At 62.8% G+C, this 21135-nt stretch overlaps 1 protein-coding gene across 1 annotated transcript in view; it reads right to left on the reverse strand.

The window, feature by feature from the left end:
- Nucleotides 1–6536: 6536 nt before the first annotated feature.
- Nucleotides 6537–21135, reverse strand: part of FIBCD1 (fibrinogen C domain containing 1) — a 30506-nt gene continuing 15907 nt past the window's right edge. The window contains exons 6-8 of the mRNA XM_049630334.1: nucleotides 12504–12600; nucleotides 7303–7482; nucleotides 6537–6796 (exon numbers count right to left, since the gene is read on the reverse strand). Of these exons, the coding sequence (XP_049486291.1) occupies nucleotides 6537–6796; nucleotides 7303–7482; nucleotides 12504–12600 (537 nt within the window). The remainder of the gene's footprint in view (nucleotides 6797–7302; nucleotides 7483–12503; nucleotides 12601–21135) is intronic.

The following is a 21135-nucleotide window of genomic DNA, read 5'->3' on the forward strand; positions in this document are numbered from 1 at the left end:
GTGGGGCCGCCCGGTTCAGCGTCTGACTCTCGATCTCTGTCCCGTGGGGTCCCATGCTGGGTGTGGAGCCCGCTTAAGGGAAAAAAAAAAGGAAGCTCGGTGTTTCCCACAACCCCGGCACCCAGCTCAGTGCCCGACTCCCATTCGGGGAAGGACGGACCCACCGGCAAAGGTTTTCAAAATGCGCTGGCTGTCCGCTGGGTGGCTGGCAGGGCCTCGCTTTCTGAGCCTCAGCGGAGAGTGGCCATGGTGACGGGGCTCGGAGGTGAGGCCCTTAGCCCAGTGTGGGGCTCGGCAAGGGCTGGGGAGGGTCGGCAAGGTCATGGCAGTGGCTCTCTGCACCGCCGGCACCCACAGTGGGGGACACGGCGTCCGTCACTCCCCGGGCGCTGGTTCCCGGGCGGTTCCTCCCCAGGTGGGCTCACAGATCGGTGCGGGGAGCATCCCACGTTGTCACCCGCACGTCCCCGCGGTGGAGCGTGGGGTCGGGGGGGTTGCGTTGCGGGCCACGTGTTTCTGCAGGATCCCTCTGGTCCGGGCATGGCCACTGACTGGACACCTCGCTCACGACTTGGGGTGCTCACCCCATGGCTGTTCACTCTGCCTGCGCTGCGTCTGATCACAGAGCGACCCCGGGGTCTCCTTCAGGAGCGAGGGTTGGCTCGGCTAAGCAGAGACGCGGTTCCCGGTCGGGCAGAGAGCGCTACAGAGTGTTCTCCGGGCACTGGCCAAGGTGGGAGGCCGGCGCCCACTCCTGCAGCCCCAGGAGCCCACGTCCCCACACCTGGTGACCCAGCACCGTGTCTTCGGAGCACCTGTGGGGAGACCAGCAGGGGGTGTGAAGGGCCCAGCCAGGCCCCCAGCCTCTACTCCTCTCTTGGCCTAGATTTCCCCTCCACCGAGAGTGAGCAGGGCGATGAGGGGAGCAGGTGCCGGGTGAGGCTAGGCCGCCCTGCCGTTGTCCCGAGCCGGCTGCTCCGGCGAGGCTGGGGACCAAGCACAGAGGCGTTCCCCCAGTCTCCGGGGCCCTCACCCCCGCTGACCTCCGTCACCTTTGCCTGTGGGTGCTGGGGGGTGTGGAGAACCACCCCGCCATTCACACGGGGAATAGAGACGGCCTCGTGGACACTTCCTGTCCCCCATCAACCTGAGGAAGGGGCTGGAATACTGCCCCTCTGCAGGGGGAGAGGGGAGTCTGAGGCTCAGAGGGTCAGAGCACTTGGCCTTGCGGGAGCAGGCCCAACCCCCATCCTCCGCTGTCTGCAGCCCCATCTGCAGCGGGAAGTCTTGGTTCCCCCCGGTCTTGTCTGGAGAGAACAGGGTCAAGAAAGAGCCGTGTGGATTGACTTTGGGCTTCTCCATGGGCAGGTGCAGGGGGCGGGTGCATTCATGTGCCGACGGGAGCAGGTGCAGAGCTGGCTTCCGTCCCCTGAGGGGCTGGTGTGTGCGTGGGAGACCAGAGGAGCAGTGTCATTTGATCTCCCTACTTAGTGCTGGTTGGTTGTGACATTGGGTGCTGCTTAGTGATGGGGTGCGGCCCGCGGTGGGTCCCTACCATGCTGTGAGGCCTGGGCCAGATGCTTGCCTCCTCTGTGCCTCAGTTCTTGTGGGTGTAAAAAGAGAGGTTTGGGTTCCCAAGCTGCGCTCTGTGAAATTTCTCAGCCGGGGGGGTGTAGGGAGGGCAGGGGTGGGGTCAAACCCCAGGGCCACCCCATTCCCGCCCGGAGAAAATCTCCACTTGGCTCTCTGACAGGCCGAACTCCAAGAAGAGGTTCTGCTGTGAGGCCCGCCATGACCCAGGTCCCTTCAGGGCCGGCGCCCGCAGCTCTGAAAAGAGGCCACAGGAAGTCCCGAGTGTTGGGGCTTGGAGTGGGGGTGAGGTTGGGGGTGAGTAGGAGGAGGTCCCCAGGTGTCCCCCCCCACAAGAACAGCCGGCCCGAAAGATTGCTTTCAAGTACTCTTCCTGGACTCCCTCCAGGGGATGGGCAATGGGAGAGGTGACGACCTCTGGGCCTCCAGAGCAGCAGATCGACAGGCTCTGGGCTGTGGGAAGGTCAAGGACGGCTCAGGCTGTCAGCCAGAGAGCAGTAGGCTCCGTTCGGCTTCCTGAAACAGAGGCTTTTCACGGGGTCAGGGTAAAATGGGAGAGAGGTTTCAGGGGGTCCTGCTTTCTTCCACCAGGACTGAGGTTCCCCGGGAAACCTCCCTAGAACATCAGGGCCAAGTCCCAGGATGGCCAAGCTCACAGCAGCCTCAGTTCCTTAAGACACCCCGGCCCTTGCTTCTCTGCATAGGGCTGTGACCTTGCAAGAGTGGGATGTATTGGGGTGACAGCCTGGCAGTTGGCCCCGTGAGCCTGTGGGGAGGCAGGTGGCCGTGACCAACTCGGTGACTTCCTGCGGCCTGGCCCAGGAGCCACATAGCCAGGGGGTCCCTGTGGGTCTGATACTGAGAAGGCGAGACCGCACGCCGTTGGCCGGGGACACGTTATGAAGGGGGATAGCATTCTGTGAACGTTCTAGAAGCCTCCAGCTACCGGGACAGAGACCTCTGTCCCCCGTGTGGCCCGGTGGGCAGACACCCTCCAGCTGCCCCCACAGGGGGCCTCAGGCAGGGCTCCAGCACATCCCGGCTCTGGCCCCGCACCAGGTCTCTGATACGGGCACTCGATAGATGTTGGACTTCATTAAATCAGCTCAGGGGGTGATTTTGTCCTCAAGCTTCACACTGGTTTTACGAATAGCCACTAGGGACTGTTGTTTTTAATAAAGTCTCAGCTCCTCAGGACTCCAGTCTCGGCCACAAGAGAGACCCTGGGGACCCCCGTGGGAGGCACGGGCCCGTCCCCGGACGCCTGGCCCCAGGAGGATCTCCCCCGCCGGGAGGTGGCCAAGCTGCTGGCCGGTGTGCGGCTGGTTCTGCTCAAGGATCTGGGGCGGCCTCTGGGGACACAGGGCTACCTGGGAAACACCGCTTCTTCAATAGAAATAAAGACGGTGAGGAAGTCTGGGGAAATCGGGCAGGAGGCGGCCTTGACGTGGGGCGCCGAGCAAGGTTAGAGGCAGCCGGGTCAGCACAAGACTTTATTAGAGACAGGGACACACGACGCCAAGTGTCCGCAGCCCAGACCAGCTTCGGTCCCGCACCACGCTCTGTCCATCGGCAGCCGTGCTGGCCCTCCAGCATCTCCACACACACCCTGCCAGCCGCGTGTGGACAGTCGGGCAGTCCCCCCCGTGTCCAGCCCCAAACCTCTGGGTCTGCTGAGTCCTGCCAGCCGCTTGGCCCCCTTGGGGTCTGGGGATAGCTCTCTCCCTGCAGGCAGGTGAAGACAGGCCCTGGGGAGGCCCCCGGCCGCATGGACCAGAGCCTAGCGCCCTTTGTTTTAGCACGTGTCCCGCAGGCATGTTGCTCCTCAGACTGCACGGGACAGAGGTGTGACCACGGGCCTAGCCGAAGCCCCCCCTGTCGCCATGACGTGGGGCAGATCCTGTTGACCGACCTTCCGAATCCCGGGTGAGGGGGCTTGGGCCCCAGACCGGCCAGCCAGAGGCCCGTGTGACCGAGGGTGGCTGGTGGGGCGAGCAGGGGGGCAGGAAGAGGCAGGCCTGTGATACCGTTTCTGCCCCCAAGACGAACATTCTCAAGCCGAATTGCACACAGCCACAGGGGGACGATGCAATCTGGGCGCTACTCCCGGCGCTGTCCTGATCCCCTGGTGGGTGGTGCTGAGGCCACCAAGGGCGGAAGTGCAGGCGCCATCCACCCTCTGGACGCAGCGAGCTCAGGTGGCCCATCAGGCGGCCTCTGGTCGAACTCTGGAGAGACGCGTCCAAAGTTTGGGGCAGGGGGGTTGCAGAATGAGTGAGGCCACTGGCTGATTGCACAGAACCTACCCGTGCTGGGGGAAGGGAACCTTCGGCAGCTTCTGGAGCCACGTGCACTGCCCCCGAGATCCCCGTGTCGAGACCCCTCCTCTGCTTGACTCGTCGTTCCCCTCATCAGTGGGAGAAGGAAAGGGAGGGAGGGTTGGTTAGGTCACAGACCCCCACTGTCAAACCATCAGCTTAGGCCCCTCGAGACGGAGTTCAGATGCAATGAGCCTGGGTCCCGGGTGACCTTTTGGACGCATCTGTCGTCCCTCCGTCCTCCGTGGAGCTGCGTCTTGCGACTTGCTCTCCTGACACCCTCTTCTTCCTGGGATCGCTCACTCGATGGCCATCCACGCTGACCTCACACCGCGGGCTCCTGGAGGCCGGGGGCCAGAGCCTGCTTTGCTCAGCACAGCCTCCTGGCCCAGAGCGGGTGTTCAGGGACCCTCTGTGCTCCGCACCAGCCTTCAAAGGGTGCCCTTTAGGAAGGGGGGTGTGCTGGCCCACCGTGACGGCTTTAGTGCCCATTCAGCCAGTGTTTGAGCCGGCCATAGCCCTCTGTGCCAGTCCTGGGCCGGGAGCGGGGCTGGCGCGCTCGGGTCGGCAGGAACGGGTGTCTTCAGGTCGGCCGGATGCTCCTGAAGGCCACCCGCACCTGTCCCCACACCAGGCCGGAGCCGCGGCACACGTCTGTTCTGCAGCCAAGCCCTGGCAGGAGCACCCCTGAGCTTCCCGACGCGCACGCACATCTGTGAATCCGTTAACATCACACTCACCAGGAGTTTGTGTGATGACAGATCAGAAAGCGCGCGACACTTTCCAAACAGCGGCTGGCACTGCAAGGCTGGCGGCAGAAGCCGGCTCTCGCCTGGGGCTGGTGGGGGAGAAGGGGGCTCCCTGGGATGAGGACTTGGGGTCCCACGCAGCCAGAGTCTGCACTGTGCCCGCGGGTCCTGGCAGCTCGGGGTGGGGTGGGGGGCTGGCTCTCTTCTAGAGGACGGGAAAGGGGACTGGCAGGGGAGAGCCCTCCTCCCCCCATCTCCCCCACCCCACACGGCTCCCCGGCCCCTCCAGCAGCCGGGCTGCTCCCCAGCACCTGCTCACCCTGGGCTGCAGCCGTCTGTTTCACGGCCACGTTCGCTTCAAGCCGCGGGGCCGACAGGGCAGGGATGCGGTGTTGCCCAGCGCCCAGGCAGGCCCCGGCCCACAGCAGATGTCCTGCGAAACTCTGCTGAAGGCTGCGACCAGGTGGAGCTCCAGGGGACCGGCCAGGTTGCACACGGGTCCGTGCCACGTAATTACTGAACCGCAAACTTGGGTGGGTGGGGAAGGGAGAGCTAAAGCCCACGCTCCCCTATGTGCCTGTCTTCATCTGCCTTCCAGTGAAGGAAGGAAACACCCCCTCCCTCCCTCCCGCCCACCCTCCGGGCAGCCCCCCAGGGTGACCTTCCAGCCCTCTCGAAGCGCCCCCGCCCCCATCAAATCCCCACAGGTAGGAACGTAGAAAAACAGCCTGGTGCTTGGTTCTGAGGGCAAAGGCATTGGGGTCCCAGCGGGTTGATATCAGGTTGAGGGCCGCTCATCTTGGCCAGTTCTTATGGGGAGGGGGAGGGGTAGAGTGATAGTATGTTGGGCATTGGGAGGATTCAATGAAAGATGGTTTCGAGCGTCTGGTGGTGCCTCAGTCTCCCCCATTTGCCCAGCGAGTCTTGGCAGTGCCCAGAGTCACCAGCAGGGGGCAGCCGCCCCCACTTGAGACAGCAGTCTCGGGGCTGAAGGGCTAACGGCCACCCAACCCCTCCTGGTCCACCCTCCCCCCTGCAGGCCTGATGCCAGGGGGCCCTAGGATCCCGGAGTCCCTGGGAATGGTGGGACACGCCCCACGGCAGCCCAGAAAAGAGAGATCCTCACCGGCCAGGCCCAGAGGATTCAGGACCTGCCCCAGCCTCCCACGGGAAAGAGGATAGGGTGGGGTGGGGCTCCGCCGCCCCAGGAAGGCAGGAGGCTGGGCGCAGCAGCCAAAGGGACTGAGGACCTCCCAGGCCTTCAGGAACACAGGGGTGGGGGTGGGGGAGCTCCCAGAAACTGGCCCCGGGGTAGGAGTCCCCACGGAGAGCTGCACCCCGGACTGGGGGAAGGGTTGGCATGTGGCTGTCCAGCCTTTGTCTGGTCTCTGGGGGAGAGGCCGGATCCTCAGGCACCAGGGAAGTGAAATTTCGAGGCCAGAGGCGGCTGGCCTCGGACCTGACTCAGAAAGACCAGACACTCCCTCCGTCTCCTGAAAAGGCTGCTGGGGGTGCCGCCGGCCCCTGCCCTGTGCCCCCATAACGCTGGGTGTCTGGACGGGCGAAGCGGAGGGTCTGCCGGGGTGCCTGGCCGACTGCTGAGCACGGGAAGTCAAGACACTTGGCCCAGGAGCCAAAGTCCGGGCGGGCAGAATTTGGGGGTGTCGAGTCGCCCCGCCCCCATCAGCAGAGGTGAACTGAGGGGTGAGGACAGCGTGAAGGGGACGTACAACCCCCCCCAACACGTGAGCAGGCCGGCCACGTGCGGGCAGGTGGGCGTCGGGGGGGCGGGCGGGAGATGCAGGGTGGGGCTGGGCTTGGGGACCACGGGGGGCGCGGGGATGGGTGGGGGCGGGGGGCCGGGGTGGGGAGCGCCCAGCTAGCGGTCCTCGCGGACCGGCCGGATCTTCATCTCGGAGAACTTGAGCGAGTACTGCCAGCCGGTCCAGGAGGACCACTCGATGCCGTCGGCGTAGGAGGCGTGCGCGCCCCGCAGGTACTGCCCGTTCAGGTTGGACGTGTGGCAGTTGCGGTACCACCAGGCGCCGCGGTAGAAGGCCGCGCAGTTGTTCTCTGAGTGGTCACCGTCGCGGTCCTTGGTGGTGAACCTCATGCCGCTGTGCTTCAGGAGGGAGTCCCCTGCGCAGGCGCAGACACAGACGCACGCCGCTGCGTCCTCAGGGCGCCTCCCCTGGACGTGCGCGGTGGCCCACGTGTGCCCCCGCTGTGCGGCTCGCGTGCGCCCACGGTGCCGCCCTGGGGGTCCCCGGGCTGTCCCTGGCTCCTGGCCGTCTCTGTCCCTTCTCCCAGCTTCTTCACGCGCTCCCTCTCCTTGCCCTCCTGCCTCCGCCTCAGAAGAGAAACCCAGCCCAGAGAGGTGCAGCCACCACACTTTAGAGGCCCAGCGGAACACAAGCCCCGGGTGTCCTGCTGCCTGGCTCGAGGCTCCCTTTGCCCGTCTGCCAAATGGGTGAGCAGTTCGGGCCCCGGTGCTCTGCGTTGCCGGGATGGGGGCCAGGTGGGACTTGAACGTGGAGGCCAGAAGCACTGGGCCTGGGGCTTCCTTGACCTCCTGAGTGGGGAGACTGGTGGGCGTCCCCCCACACCTGCCCTCCCTTTTCCCCGCCGCCGCCCCGGGGTCCCACCTGCAGTGCCCGAGTAGTCGGCCACGGTGAGCGGGTAGCCGTCTTCCTCCGGGTCCACGGAGAACAAGCCCACGCCAAAGCTCCCGTAGCGGGCGTAGGCCGTGCCGTTCTCGAAGTCCTCGAGGTCCACGTGGAGCTCGTAGGCGGCCTGCGTGGTCAGAGCGTGGATCCTCCTGAGCCCTGGAGTCGGGGAGGGAAGGGCAGACGTGGGGGGAGGGGCTCACAAGGTGACCCCCGCGGGAGGGAACTGGGGCGACTGGAGAGCCGAGGGCACGTGGCTCGGGCCAGCCTGTGTTTGGCAACAAACCGAGGACCGACCATTTCTCGTGTTTGGTTTTCTCTGTTGGGCTTTAAGTCGGGCTCTGCTTTCCAAACGTTTGAGTGGAAGGTCAGTAGAAAGACTTTAGGTTTCAAAAGGAACCCGGAAAATCTGGGTTGGGGGTGGTGACCCCCCTCGTCCTCTCTCCCACTCAGGGCTCCGGCCGGAAAGGATCTGGGACTCGTATATATCTCCCTGAACCTGGCCTCTGAGACTTTGCAGATGCTGTTCCCTCTGCCTGGGACACTTGTCCCTACTCCCCCACGTTATGCTCTGCTCGTTTTCAGGCCGCACCTGGGGAAGGCTGCCTGGCCTCCTGTCTGGGTCGAGGACCTCTGCCAACCCAGCTGCTCCCCCCGTTGGTGTGTATCATTCTGTGCCCCCGCGGCCTGCCCCCCACCGTGGAAGCTCCATGAGAGCAACGGACTGTCCCGTTGACGCTGAATCCCGGCATGTGAGCGGCGTTCCGTCCACCATAGGTGCTCAATAAATGCTGCCTTAGCGGCTGAGCGGGAGAAGTGGGAGGGCTGAGTCTCCTGCTGTCTCCAGGGCCTGGCCCTGTACCTGCCCCCACACCCGCATCGTCCCGCACCCTCCCTCCCTCCCACACACTCACATTCAAGGTGCTTCCCTGCCAGTTTGATTACCTCTTGATTACGAGGGCGTTTAATTAAAATTACAACTTATCAGCATCGAGTGACACTTCATCAGCCTCTCCCTCCTGAGCTCCAAACCCATCGGTGGGGCCGGGGTGTGCAAGCTAACGGGGCGAGAAGGCTGTGCGGACCCTCCCCCAGCGAGGCTGGAGGGAAGCCTGGGTCCCACGGTCTAGGTGGGGGCACAGGAGAAGCCGCCGTGAAGTCGCAGGGGCCACGGCAGACCCCGCCCGCCCTACTCTCCCGGGACCTGGCCAGGACCGGGCTCTGAGAGCAGAAGGGTCTCGTCTCCCTGCCTCTCTCTGCTCTGCTCTGCTCCCCACCCCCGGGCTGGAGTTTCAGAGCAAGCCGCTGTCCCTCTCTCGGGGCCCCGGCTGGTACACCTGCGGAGTGGGCCTCACGGGGCTGAGATGAAGGGCCAGGCAGGTTCCACAAGCTGTAAGGGCAGGGGCGACAACAGCCACCAGCTGGACGGCACTTACGAATGCCGGGCACCGTTCCGAGCACTTCTCGGGGGTTAATGAATCCAGCAGAATTAGAATGAGTCCAATTTAATTAAAGAATCCCTGTACAGCTCTTAGAACAGCGCCTGGCCCGCTGCACACGTTACCCGGGTGTCTGCTGCTCCTGCTGTCATGATCAACGAGGCAGGGGCTTCATTATCCCTATTTTACAGGTGAGAAAAATGAGGCACAGAGAGGTTAAGGTGCGGGCCCAGGTCACCCAGCTGGTAAGTGGCAGAGCTAGGAGTTGAACCCAGGCAGACTGGCCCAGACACCTTGCCCTTACTCAGTTCTTGTCCGAGACCGATCATCGGCTCCAGGGACAGGGCAAGAGGGAGACCAGCCTGGCAGGGACACTGGGGAATCCCTTTTCCCCATCACTGAGTGGTGGCTGGTGCCCAAAGGCCCACATTTGGCACATCATTCCTCTGGGCTAAGCTGGACGGGCCATCCCAGCGCCCGCGAGGGGCCCCTGGGCAGGGTGCCCTGGAGGAGGGGCCGGGTGGGGGCTGCGGGGTTCCTCTGCCGTCTCCACCCCCTTGCTCTCCCTCTCTCTTCACATTCTGTGTTTCTGCAGCCCCTGCAGAAATTCTGACCTGCCAGGACACTCCCGCCCCCCTGCCCCGCCCCCCGCCACCTCGCTGGGCCCCTGGATGGTGAGCTGAGATCGGGGCCCCCATCGCCATCAAAGCTGGAGGAAGAGGCGGCTGGGGGGTTAAAAGAGAGAGGAAGGGGCGCCTGGGGGGCCCAGCCGGTTGAGCGTCCGACTTCGGCTCAGGTCACGATCTCACGGTTTGTGAGTTCGAGCCTCGCGTCGGGCTCTGTGCTGACGGCTCAGAGCCTGGAGCCTGTTTCGGATTCTGTGTCTCCCTCTCTCTCTGACCCTCCCCTGTTCGTGCTCTGTCTCTCTCTGTCTCAAAAATAAATAAACGTTAAAAAAAAATTAAAGACAAAAAAAAGAGGAAAAATACTCAGACCTCCAACCCTCCTATCGTCACCCCGAACAAACTCCCAGATGGGTTACGGATCCGCACCTAATACAAACACTAAAGAAAAAAAATTTTTTTTGTTAAGATAGGAGACATTTTTAGAAAACCGGGAGGGGAAAGCAGGGCCTCAAGCCCAGAGGATAGGAAGGAAAAAACTGGCAAGAATTGGCTACATAAAAATTTAAAACATCTAGGAAATCAGCAATAATTTAACAACAGCAACAAAAAAGCAGCCAAAAGACAAATGACTGGAAGTAAATATGTATCATGTATATCTGACAAAGAATCAATAACCTTAATATATAAAGAGCTCCCATAACTCAATAGAAGACAAAACCCTGGATGAAAGGGGACAGGGGAGTGTGGAAAAGCAGAGGGAGGGAACAGCCAGGGTGGTAGAGGGCTACGTTGACATTCTCCTCAGGGCTCCCTGTCTGCCAGGAGCTAATCAAGGCCCTGCTTAAATGCTTCCTCCCGAAGAAGCTTCGGTGGCTGCTGATAGATTTCAATTAAGATGCCGTGAGTGGCAGGGTCACCAACGCTGCTCTAAGGGGGTGGGTGGTGATATGGAAACAGCCCCGCCCCCCCAGCTTCTCCCTGTCTTTACGCAACCACCTGGGGGCGGGGTGGGGCCGAGGGACCAGGGAAGGGTCTCCCACCTAGAAGCTTCTCTCCCCCGGCCCCTATCCCGCCCCTGCTCTCATTCACTCAGTTCAGGGTACACTTTAAAGCTCGTGAATCCTGCCCAGGCGTCCTCCGCCCCAACACACACACCCACACACACACACACACACACACACACCACTCTTTTCTGGACCTCGGTTTCCTCACCCATAAAAGGGGAGGACAGCAGTGCAGCTGTGAGGGTGGGTGTGAGGGGTCAAGGCTGAAGTGTATAAGGTGGGCTGGGCACTAAGTAGAGACCGTGGTGATGAAGTCCACACTGGCCTCTCCTGCAGCCGGCCCCTTCCTGGTAACAGGGACACAGGGCAGGGCAGGACAGAGAGGGTCCTGTCCTCATGCATCACAGGGTCATGGAGGCGGGAGACGGACATAAGGCAAATGACAGCGTAGATCACCAGCCGGGTGCCTCTGCGCACACAGCGAGCGGGCATGTGCCCGGTCCCACCTCTGGGACTGACCCTCTCCTTCCCCCAGAAGGTCCCCTGAAAGCAAGCCCTACAGGCCTGGGACCTTCCTGACGCCCACCTGGAGCCCGGCCACATGCCCCGTGCCTTTGTTCTCGCCTCCTCTCCCTCCTGCCCAGCTGCCCCAGGCCTGCTGGGGGGACGTTCCCAGATGTCCATGCCTGGGGAGGCCAGAGTGGGGCCGGTGTGCCCTGGGGTGTGGGAGGCCATTCAAACATGGCGTGTCTTTCCGGTGCCGTGTGTTTATTTTGTTTTTTAAAGTTAATGTCTTTAAGCCGCCTCTACACCCAACGTGGGGCTCAAACTCATGACCCCGCGATCAAGAGTCACACGCTCCTCCGACTAAGCCAGCCAGGCACCTCGGTTTTAATATATATTGAAAATATAAATGGGGGTGACTGCTAACGGGGGCACAGGGCTCTGAGCTTTCTGGGGTGGAGAAGACGTTCTGGAATTAGGAGAGTTGCACAACTCTGAATATATTAACCCCCCCTGGGGGTGCCTGGGTGGCTCAGTCGGTTGAGCATCTGACTTTGTCTCAGGTCATGATCTCGCGGTTCGCGAGTTCGAGCCCCACGTCAGGATCTGTGCTGACAGCTCGGAGCCTGGAGCCCGCTTCCGATTCTGTGTCTCCCTCTCTCTCTGCCCTTATTTGCATTCTCTCTCTCTCTCTCTCTCTCTCAAAACAACAACAACAACAACAACAAACCCTGAACTGTGCACTTTAAAACAGTGAATTACATATACATAAAGCAGGGGCACCTGGGTGGCTCAGTCACTTGAGCGTCCAACTCGATTTCAGCTCAGGTCATGATCCCAGGGGCTGTGGGATCGAGCCCCGCATCGGGCTCCCCACTGAGCATGGAACCTGCTTGGGATTCTCTCTCTCCCCACTCAACTTCTCTCTCTCTCTCTCTTTCTCAAATAATAATAAAGAAAACCTCACCTCGAGTCCCAACTCCCTCCCAAATATATATAAGACCTCAGACCTGTGATTTTTTATGGCTGTTATGCTTCCGAATGACATTATGTAAGATACCCCAATTTTTAAATGCTGCGTGAATTTAAAGATAAATAGTAAGTATCTAAACATAATATGGATACGAGCTTTTTGAGCCCTCACTCTGCTCCACACAGACCGTGTGCCAAAGATGGGAAACGAGCGCCGTGCCCTGGGGCCTCAGGAACTGTGGCCTCTCTTTTGGGAGTCGTGGCCTTGGGGCCCCAAGCACACCTCGGGCGTTTGCAGACCCCCGAGGGCAGGGCAGTTTGGGGGTTGGTCTGGCCCTCCCCGTACCCGAAACCGAGCCCTGCCCCTGCCCCCAGCTCTCTGGATCCAGGATGGCCACCAGCCGTCCCGCCTGGAAACGCACACACCCCTCCAAGGGACCCCCCCCCCCCGTCTCGCCGCGCCCCTTCTTCCTTTGGCCTCCTGCTCACTGACCGCAGACACGCTGAACGCACAGAACGCCTTTCCGGGCAACGCCTGGGAGCTGGCTCGGGTGTGTGGAGGCCCCTGGAGACCGTGACCTCCCGCCACCCGGGGAGGGCGCGTCCCCTCGGCAGGGAGGTGTCCCGGCCCTCACCTAGCCAGTGCTCCCCCGTGAGCTTGCCGAAGCCATCCCGGTACGCTTCCCAGCCTCGGAAGAAGTTCACGGAGCCGTCCTCCCGGCGCTGAAACACCTGCAAAGGATGGAGAGCTGGGGCCAACAGCCCCCGGGCCCCCCCACGCCCACCCCGACGTGTCCCCGGCCCCAGGCACTCCCTCCACCTGCCTGCTTGTGGAGGGCAGGGGCCCGGCTCCCCGGTCCCTCCCCGCCCCCGGCACGGGACCCAGAGCAGAGCAGGGACTCGGGGGCCTTCGTGGTGGCACAAGGTGGGACAGACTAAATGCCCCCAGACCCCCAAAACGGCCCCTCAGGCAAGAATCCTGCTAGACCCGGGTGCCGAAACCCTGGCTTCCGGGCCCACCTCTGCTGCCTTGCTGGACGACCCTGGACTGGCCCCACCCCGGCCTGGGCCTCAGTTTCCCCACTGGTCAAATAAGAGGCGTGGGCAAGGGCCCTAGTATCTTTCCCCGGGGTCAAAAGGAAACTGAGCAAAAAATCCATTCTCGAGTTGGTAAAAACTGAGAACACCCACACACATGCCCGGAAGCCTCCAGAGCTCCGTGTCGCAAAATGATTCTGCCAGAGCCACGCATGCCCTCCCCCCGGGATAAGAAGCCCGGGGCCCGGGGATCAGTGGGGGCTTGGGGAACCAGAGCCCCAGCCGCTCCTGGGGGGTGGGGGGTGAGGCCAGCAGTCCGCAGCCCACGGGGGTGTGACTAGGGACGGGGGGACAGCAGTCCACGGCCCACGGGGGTGTGACTTGGGTACCGATGAGCAGCCGAGCTGCCTCTGTTCTCCATTTTAATAACCTTCTTGATTTGGGAGTCAGGAATCCCATCGGTTAAATTGCTTTCAAATAAGTACCACGCTGGTCCAGGCCAGAGAGCTGCCTTGAGTATTTCCAGGATCCGCTGACGATCCCGTTCCTGGCTGCCCCCTCCCCCCCCCCCCCCCCCCTTCCAACTCGTTCTGTGTAACAAGCCTTTTTCTTGCTTGTTTGCCGAGGCAGCACCCGCTCCCCCTCTGCCCCCCCCCCCCCCGCCTCCATCTGTACCGTGTGCGAGGTGTTAGAGATTTGGCTGCGGCACCAGCAGCCGGCCGGATTCATTACTAAGCAGCCTGATTTCGGTCGCCCGGAACCTCCCTGGCGCATCATCTGCCGTGAGCTTGGCCTCCTGCTCTGCCCCTGCCCGTGGGGACCCGTCAGTCACGGCGTTTGGGCAGCCGTGACATCAGGGAGTGGCTTCGCTACCTCAAACCTGGCCCGGCCCCCGACAGGTGGAAATGCTCAGAAGGGACTGGCTGGGGAAGGAAATTCGATCAGGCTCGGAGAGATCTGAGAGGTGGTGGGCAGCGGGTATTGACGGGCCGGATTGGGACCCTGAGCACGCGCCCTTTGAAAGGCTTAATCCTGGCAGAAGCTCAGACGCTCCCCTGAGAAGCCTCCAGAAGGCAGAAGGCAGGGGGGAGCCCGTTTCTGCGGGAGGAGGGAGGAGGGGGCTGGGGAGACAGGGGGCCGGGGGCGGGGGGGCGGGATGGTGGGGACCTGGGCCCTGCCACCTAGAGCGCTGGCCATTACTGCACCTCTCTGAGCCTCAGTTTCCTTCTCTGTAAGTGGGGGTCACAGCAGCACCTCCCCCATGGACCGTGGCGGTCCACGGAGAAGACGCTCAGGGCCTGGCACTCGGTCGGGGCTCGGTGCATGCCCGCTGCAGGAGAATGGCCGCATGGAGACCCAGGCCTGGCCGTCGGGCCTCCCTCTGCCCCTCTTCCGCAGCCCCTGCCCCAGGAATGCCCTGCTTTCCTTCCAGACTTGCCCCCTGCGCATGTCCTTCCTGGGCCGTCCAGCAGCCCACCCCCACGCCTCCCTCATCCATTCAGATGTCCCACTGAGCATCTCCCTGAGGGCTGTGGGACACAGGGGACCCCCTCCCACGCGGGAAGCAGGACTGATCTTTTAAATATGAAATGTATCGTCAAATTGGTTTCCATACAACACCCGGTGCTCATCCCAACAGGTGCCCTCCTCCATGCCCCTCACCCACCCTCCCCTGAAGCAGGACTGATCGAAGAGCAGGGGGCAGGGCACCCACGATGAGCTGGTGTCGAGCGCCCACCACAGCAGGTGCCGGGGTTGAGTCCTCACTGAGCACACGCTTATTTACCGAATCCTGTCCCCCGACCCCCTCGTCCCTACAGCAGACAGAAGCCAGGCGGCCGTGAGCATGGAGTGGGCAGTCTGACCCACACCTCACACCCCAGCCCAAGGCCAGGCTGGACACCCAGGGGCCAATGTCCTACCACCCACGTCACTCTTATTTGCCACTGGCCAGAACTGTCTCCCTCCAGAGAGCCGACCTCCAAACCCTGTTCTCAGCCCCTCTTTTCCGGTGCCAGTAACAGGCCGGAGCGCTGCTGGGCTCGGCCCGGCTGCACCATCGGTGGGTGAGCATAGGCCGCCCTGCCCCCGGGGAAACCACACTGCCGTCAAACAAGGGTGGCAGACGTCCCCGACGGACGGTTTGGGTCTGCACCAGCTTAGAAGCCACAGCAATTGTGTGCCAGCGAGAACGCTTTAACCGCAGGCGTAATGAATCATGATCCTCGAAGGGCCCAGACACATCCGCGAGGAGGGTCTGCGGTTAAGACTTCATGACCACGACTGGGGCGCCTGGGTGGCTCGGTCGGTTAAGCGGGCGACTTCGGCTCAGGTCATGATCTCACGGTCCGTGAGTTCGAGCCCCGCATCGGGCTCTCTGCTGACGGCTCAGAGCCCGGAGCCTGTTTCGGATTCTGTGTCTCCCTCTCTCTCTCACCCTCCCCCGTTCATGCTCTGTCTCTCCCTGTCTCAAAAATAAATAAACGTTAAAAAAAAATTACAAAAAAAAAAAAGACTTCACGGCCACGACGCCGGGAGGCGCGGTTTACGTGACGATGTGCACACCCACAGGCGTTTGTATCAGAAACCAAACCTTCCTGGAATGATACTTGCCCTTAGTAAGACGGCTGGGCGCTAATATTTTCTATCCTGTCCTAATCTATTACACTCTGTTTGATTTAAAACGTAGTATCGATCACAAACCGTTCCATTGATCTCGCCACCGGCCGAGAGATCACGGCCCTCGGTCTGAGAAGCACGGCTCTGAACGTTGCCGGCCTCTGCCACGGGCTGTCCTTACTCGTTGGCTCAAAACACTGAGCGACGGCACCGGCCAGGATCTCAGACTCGGCCCCCCGGCCTCGCCCTCAAGCCAACTACAGCGCCACGGGGCCGGCGAGTTCCAGGCGTGCGCCAGGCCAGACCGCTGGCTCTCCAGACTTCCCAGGAGTACGCTTTCTCGGACTCGGGGTCCCAGGCTGAGCCGCAAGCTGGACTTCAGGGACGCTGGGTGGACGGCTGTCACCGGGCAGGAGGCCTTCGAGTACAGAGCAAGGATCAGCCAGACGGGAAGACGCGAAGAGGGAGCGTGTAAAAGATGGACGTATCCGCTTCCGTCCCGTCTGTCCCGCCAGTAGGATGTGAATTGCCACCCGCTCCCCCGCAAAAGGGGAAAAAGGTAGGGGAACAGAGTAACCTCGAGGCTAAAATCTTCGGTGGCCCGGCTCCCGGGGGCGTCTCCCTTGAGTTGCGGCCGCAAAGTGACCGATGCTGGATGCTCGCCGTCGCAGGTGACACGGAGGCAGACAGACAGAGCGTGTTTTCTCGATGCGGATTCTCAGAAGCCAGTGTCTGCCGCCCGGCGTGTCTTGCAGGTGCCGCTTGGGGGGCTTTGCCAAGGGAGGGCTGGGCCCACACGGTCCCGCAGATGGTACCGGGCGGTTCCAAAGGAAGGAGCCGCTGCACTTGGGGCGGGGGAGGCCGAGCGGAGTGGCCGACTGTCCCGCGTTTGTCTCTGCCGGGAGACAGATGGGCTCCTTTGTCCTGGGCGCCCGAGCCTGGCTCCGTGGTCCCCCCAGCACCGGCCCTGCCCTCGCAGACGGCCACAGCCGCCCCACCTCAGCCGGGGACGGGGGGCTTTGCGCTCCCATATGGCAGGGGAGAAGAGGGTGGTGAGCTGTGCAGAGTGGGGGCTCCTCAAAGCGGAGGGGGTGCCCCAGGCCCGGGAGCCCACCCGGCGTGGCTAAGCTGGGCCAGCCCCAGGAAGCGCCCTGGGCTGGCATCCAGGAGACCAAGTTCCGCCGGGGCTCCAGCCGTGTGCCCACCTAAGTCTTGGCGTCTCTGTGCTGTGGAACGAAAGCCTCGCCGCCCCGGCCCCGCCTGCTGTGGCTGGGCTCACGGGCGGGCTCGGGCCCTCAGAGAGCTCACGGCCCCAGAAAGGTGGACGAGTAAGTCAGCAGTCCCGGGGCACGGCAGCCCCTCACCTGGCACGCTCCTTCCATCCCTGTGCCTCAGTTTCCCCATCTGTAAAACGGGGGCCATTGCAGCCCCTACCCACAAAGATTTGGTGATGGTTGCATGTGCTGGTTGAGACACATCGGTCCATAATGGTAACAGTTGTTACACTTGCTGGGAGCTCAGAGGAGGCTGAGCCGTGGGCTGGGGTGGGTTCCAGGAGGGCTTCCCGGAGTAGGAGATGCTCAGCTGAACCGCACACTGAGCAGGGTCTTGGCAGGTGGTCAGAGAGACCCAGGGACGGGAGCTGGGTGGGTCCAAACCCTATGAGATGGGGCGGGGCTGTCTCTGCCACTTTAGAAGGGTCCCCAGGAGGCAGCACCTGGGATTTTCCCTAGACTCTGACGAAGCTGCCGCAGAAACCATTTTATAGGGGCGCCCGGGTGGCTCAGTCGGGTTAAGCATCGACTTCAGCTCGGGTCATGATCCCACGGTTCGCGAGTTCGAGCCCTGCATCAGGCTCGCTGTCAGCACAGAGCCCGCTTCAGATCCCCTGTCCCCCTCTCTCTCTGCCCCTCCCTCTCTCTCAAAAGGAAAATAAACGTTAAAAATTTTTTTAAAAAGAAAAAAACAAATCGGTGACAGGCAGGATCTTGTGGGTTGGGCGGCTTCAGGGTCCTCCAGCCTCCCTGACCTGCTGAGCAGGTGATTCGGGGAGGGGCCGTGGCCAAGGTGGGTCCTTGTTTCTAAGAACAAAGACCTCGGACGCGCAATGTAGCCCTTCAGAGGCGGCCCCGGCGGGGGGGGGGGGGGGGGGCCTCTGCCGGCCTTCCGGGGAGGCAGTGGCTCCTTAAATCCTTTGCAGGCACCTCTGGGCAGTGCCCCCAGCGTGCTCCCTGGGCTTGCTGGCAAGGGCACAGGTACAGGAGGCCGGGCGGAGTTCGAATCTCGGCCGTGTGACCTCGGACAAGTCCTTTTCCGCGCCTCGGTTTCCCCCTCTGCAACCAGGCCCCACCAGCGGCCCCTGCAGGGTTGCGGCGAAGACGCAGTGCAGTGACCGCGTAAACTGGGCGCCCGTGCTGGGTCTGCCCGACGTCGCCTCCCTCTCCTTCCGAACCGGCTGCTGAGACCAGAAGGAAGCGGGCCCACTCCTTGTTTTCGACTGGAAGTGGTATCCCCGGGCTCAGCGCCCTGCCATGCTTCCCGGGCTTGGCAGTCGGTGCCTGCCGGCTTCTGGCAAACGCTGCCGGGAGCTGCTGTTTATCAAACGCAAAGAAAGGTACCAAGACTGAGCCTTCACGTGTAGCACCCCGTTTTACGTCAAAAGTTTCAAAAACCCAAACTGCTCTGGAGGGAGGCAGGCTTTCTCCCGGCAGATGGCTCGAGGGGACTCGGGGCCAGCCACCACGCTCGGTTACTAGCGTGTGCGGCCCTAAGGACCCTGCAGGGCGGCGGGGAGCCGCGGCCGAGCCTGGCTGCGGCTTGGGGACGCGGTGGCCCGCGGATGTCTCAGCAGGTCCCCTAGCCACCGCGGCCTGTCACGAGGACTAGTGAAGCCTCAGCCCAAGTGGGGAGGAGCCAGTGCCCCCCCCGGAGGGTCCCACACACCTGCTGTCCAGCCCCCTCCCCGCCCCGGCCGGGGGTCCCGGGCTGGGCCCCGCGCCTCGCATCCTGGCTTGAGCAACACTCGAAGCTTTTCATCTCTCCCTGAGCCTGATCCCACTGCCGGGCTGGGCTCTGCGTCGTCGTCCGTCGTCCGTGGTGGCTCCTTTGATGTCTTCCGAGTGAGGGAAGGATTTTCCTCCCTGCCTGGGGAGCTCAGGTGGGGAGGGGAGAGTTTTCTCGCACAGCAAAGCCAATTAGCAGCATATCTGAGCCGCTGACCTCGCACGACGGGAAAGCGCCTGGCAGAGAGCGTGGTCACCGTGCAGAACGGGGTTTGGGCCGCTCAGCTCGCGGCGGTGGGAGCAGCCGGCCGCGCGGTGAATCCCAGTGGGAACGCAGAGCAGGATCGATCCCGCTGCGGGTTCCTGCGGTAGGAGAGGCTGAACTGGCCCCGATGTCGGTGACCCCCGGTTGGTAATTATGCAAAGGCGAGGGAGGGTTTGGCGATCGGGCCCAGGGACAGCACGGCCACGGGCAGATCCCAGTGGGGCAAGGCTGTGCCTCAGGGCAGAGAGGCAGGGACACCCCAAGCCCACCACGCGTCCTGGGCATGGCCACCCCACTCCCCAGGCCCTGCAAAGCAGCCACACAAGACACAAGGGCTACGCTGGTGGCCGGACCAGAAAGGGGGCGCCCCAAGAGGGGATGTGACCCTCCCAGTCTCGCAAGACCAGGGGGGAGGTGAGCTGGAAGCAGCCAGCCTGGTCCCATGCATCAGCTTCCAAATGGGGACATCTGGCCCCGGTTTTGGTGACTCTTCCTCCCCTGTAAACACCGCGGACCGTAAGATCCTACAGGAGGGAGCACGGCTGCTCTGTTCACAGGGAACGAATCCTCGAGGCTCGGCACGGACCCCTGCTCGCCCCGCTCCTCCCTCGCGGGGACACGGCCTGCGAAGGACTCTGCCGCTCCCCCCGCCCCCCCCCCCCCCCCCCCCTGTGAACGGCGCTCTATTAGCCTCATCTAGCAGACGAGAAAGTAAGGCTCAGTGAGGTGACGCGTCACCACCACAGGTGCGAGTGGTCACTCGTGTGACCGGTGCGGAGGGAACACGGATGGTGGGCAGCCAGGCTGGGCCCCCTGCCCAGAGTCACGGGTCAGCAGGAAGAGGCCCCTCCCTCCCGCCTTCCCTCCTGCTTCTCAGGAGCAGGGCTGGGTGCACGCGTCAAGTTCAAGAGCAGCCGTGACAATCAGCATGACCTCATTTGCCCCTGGCCACTATGGGCTTTGATGAGCGTGGGGGGAAGGCTTGGGCTCATCAGTCAGGGCCAGTGGCCGCATCAGCCCAAAGGTGGCCTTGTGGCATGTGTCCACCTGCCTCTGTGGCCTCCTCGCCCCCAGGAGCCACACGTGGCCTCTTTCCCACCTGGCAGTTCCTGCTTTCTGCAGTAACGATTCAGGGCGCACAGAACTCGCGTCCCCCCTTGCCGTGCCCGGGGCCCCAGGTCTCTGGGCCACTCCCCACCTGGGGAAATCCTGAGGGCGGCAGGAGCCCAATCTACCCTCGGGACAAAACCTCCCTCCTCTATCCCTGGCCACTCCGGCCCCAGAGGCCAGCAGAGCAGAGCGCCCGCAGACCCAGACCGAGCCCTGCCACCTCCGTGCCCAACACCGGGCACACCTTCGCTCTGCCTGGAACGCCGTTCTCACCTCATCCCCCAGCGCGTGGACCTCCCCGTCCAGAAGCCTCTCTTGGCCGCCCCCGGCTGGGTCAGGGGCCCTCCCCAACGCCCCCGGTCCCCACCCCTACGGCCCTCACACAAGTCAGCTGCTGTGCCCAGCCCCCCACGGGGCCAGGAGCTCGCCGTTGAATCCTCTGGCCTGTGGTTGGTGCTCGGTGGTTGAATAAATGACAGTCACCGTGTGACAGTGAGCTCCACGGACCCGCATGAGGCTGGGTGGGCGGGGTACCAGGCAGGGCAGTGGTGTATAATCCGTGAAGCGGCCCCTAGGCGGACGGGGCTGCCGAGCCCCACGCTTGCCGGGTCTGGTCTCTCCAGGAAGCAAGGCTGTGGCTGCAGCCCCGGGTGCCCCGTCCGCCAAGGGAGAGCTCTCTGGTGTCCGCACGTGAGGCCTGGCAGCTTAGACACGGAGCCTAATGACGATGGATTGTACCGGGTTCAGAGAGACGGCCGCCGGCTCCTTCCCAAACAACAATTGAGTTTCCGAGAGATTCCGTGTGGCAGGGAGGTGATCCTGACAGATGCCCAGAGGTATCTGGGCAAAGATTGCTTTTGACGGAAGTCCAAATGGATATTAACGTTTATCGGGCTCACGAGCACTTCTCAGCCGAGAGCGGCCTTTCTTGCGGGGCCCCTGATCCAGGTGTCTGAGCAGGAGGGCTGGGGCGGGTGGCTGGCGTTGCTCATCGACTCCCCTGTAACGGCCCCTGCAGCCCGGGCCCTGGATGTCGCCCTCCTCCCGGCCCAAATCCTGATGGACTTTCCGGGACACTGGCGTCACGTCCACCGGAGAGGAAGCGCCTGTGCTGCCTCCTTGGTCTTTCATTAGGCCCGTCCTAACCCTTAACTCCGATTTCTGGGCACTGGCTGTCGCATTGATGCTGCTCTGCCTGCCGAGGGGGTTCCCAGAGGCCCGCGCCGTAACTCA

The sequence above is a fragment of the Panthera uncia genome, chromosome D4 (genome assembly GCF_023721935.1).
Source record: "Panthera uncia isolate 11264 chromosome D4, Puncia_PCG_1.0, whole genome shotgun sequence".
Classification (NCBI taxonomy): domain Eukaryota; kingdom Metazoa; phylum Chordata; class Mammalia; order Carnivora; family Felidae; genus Panthera; species Panthera uncia.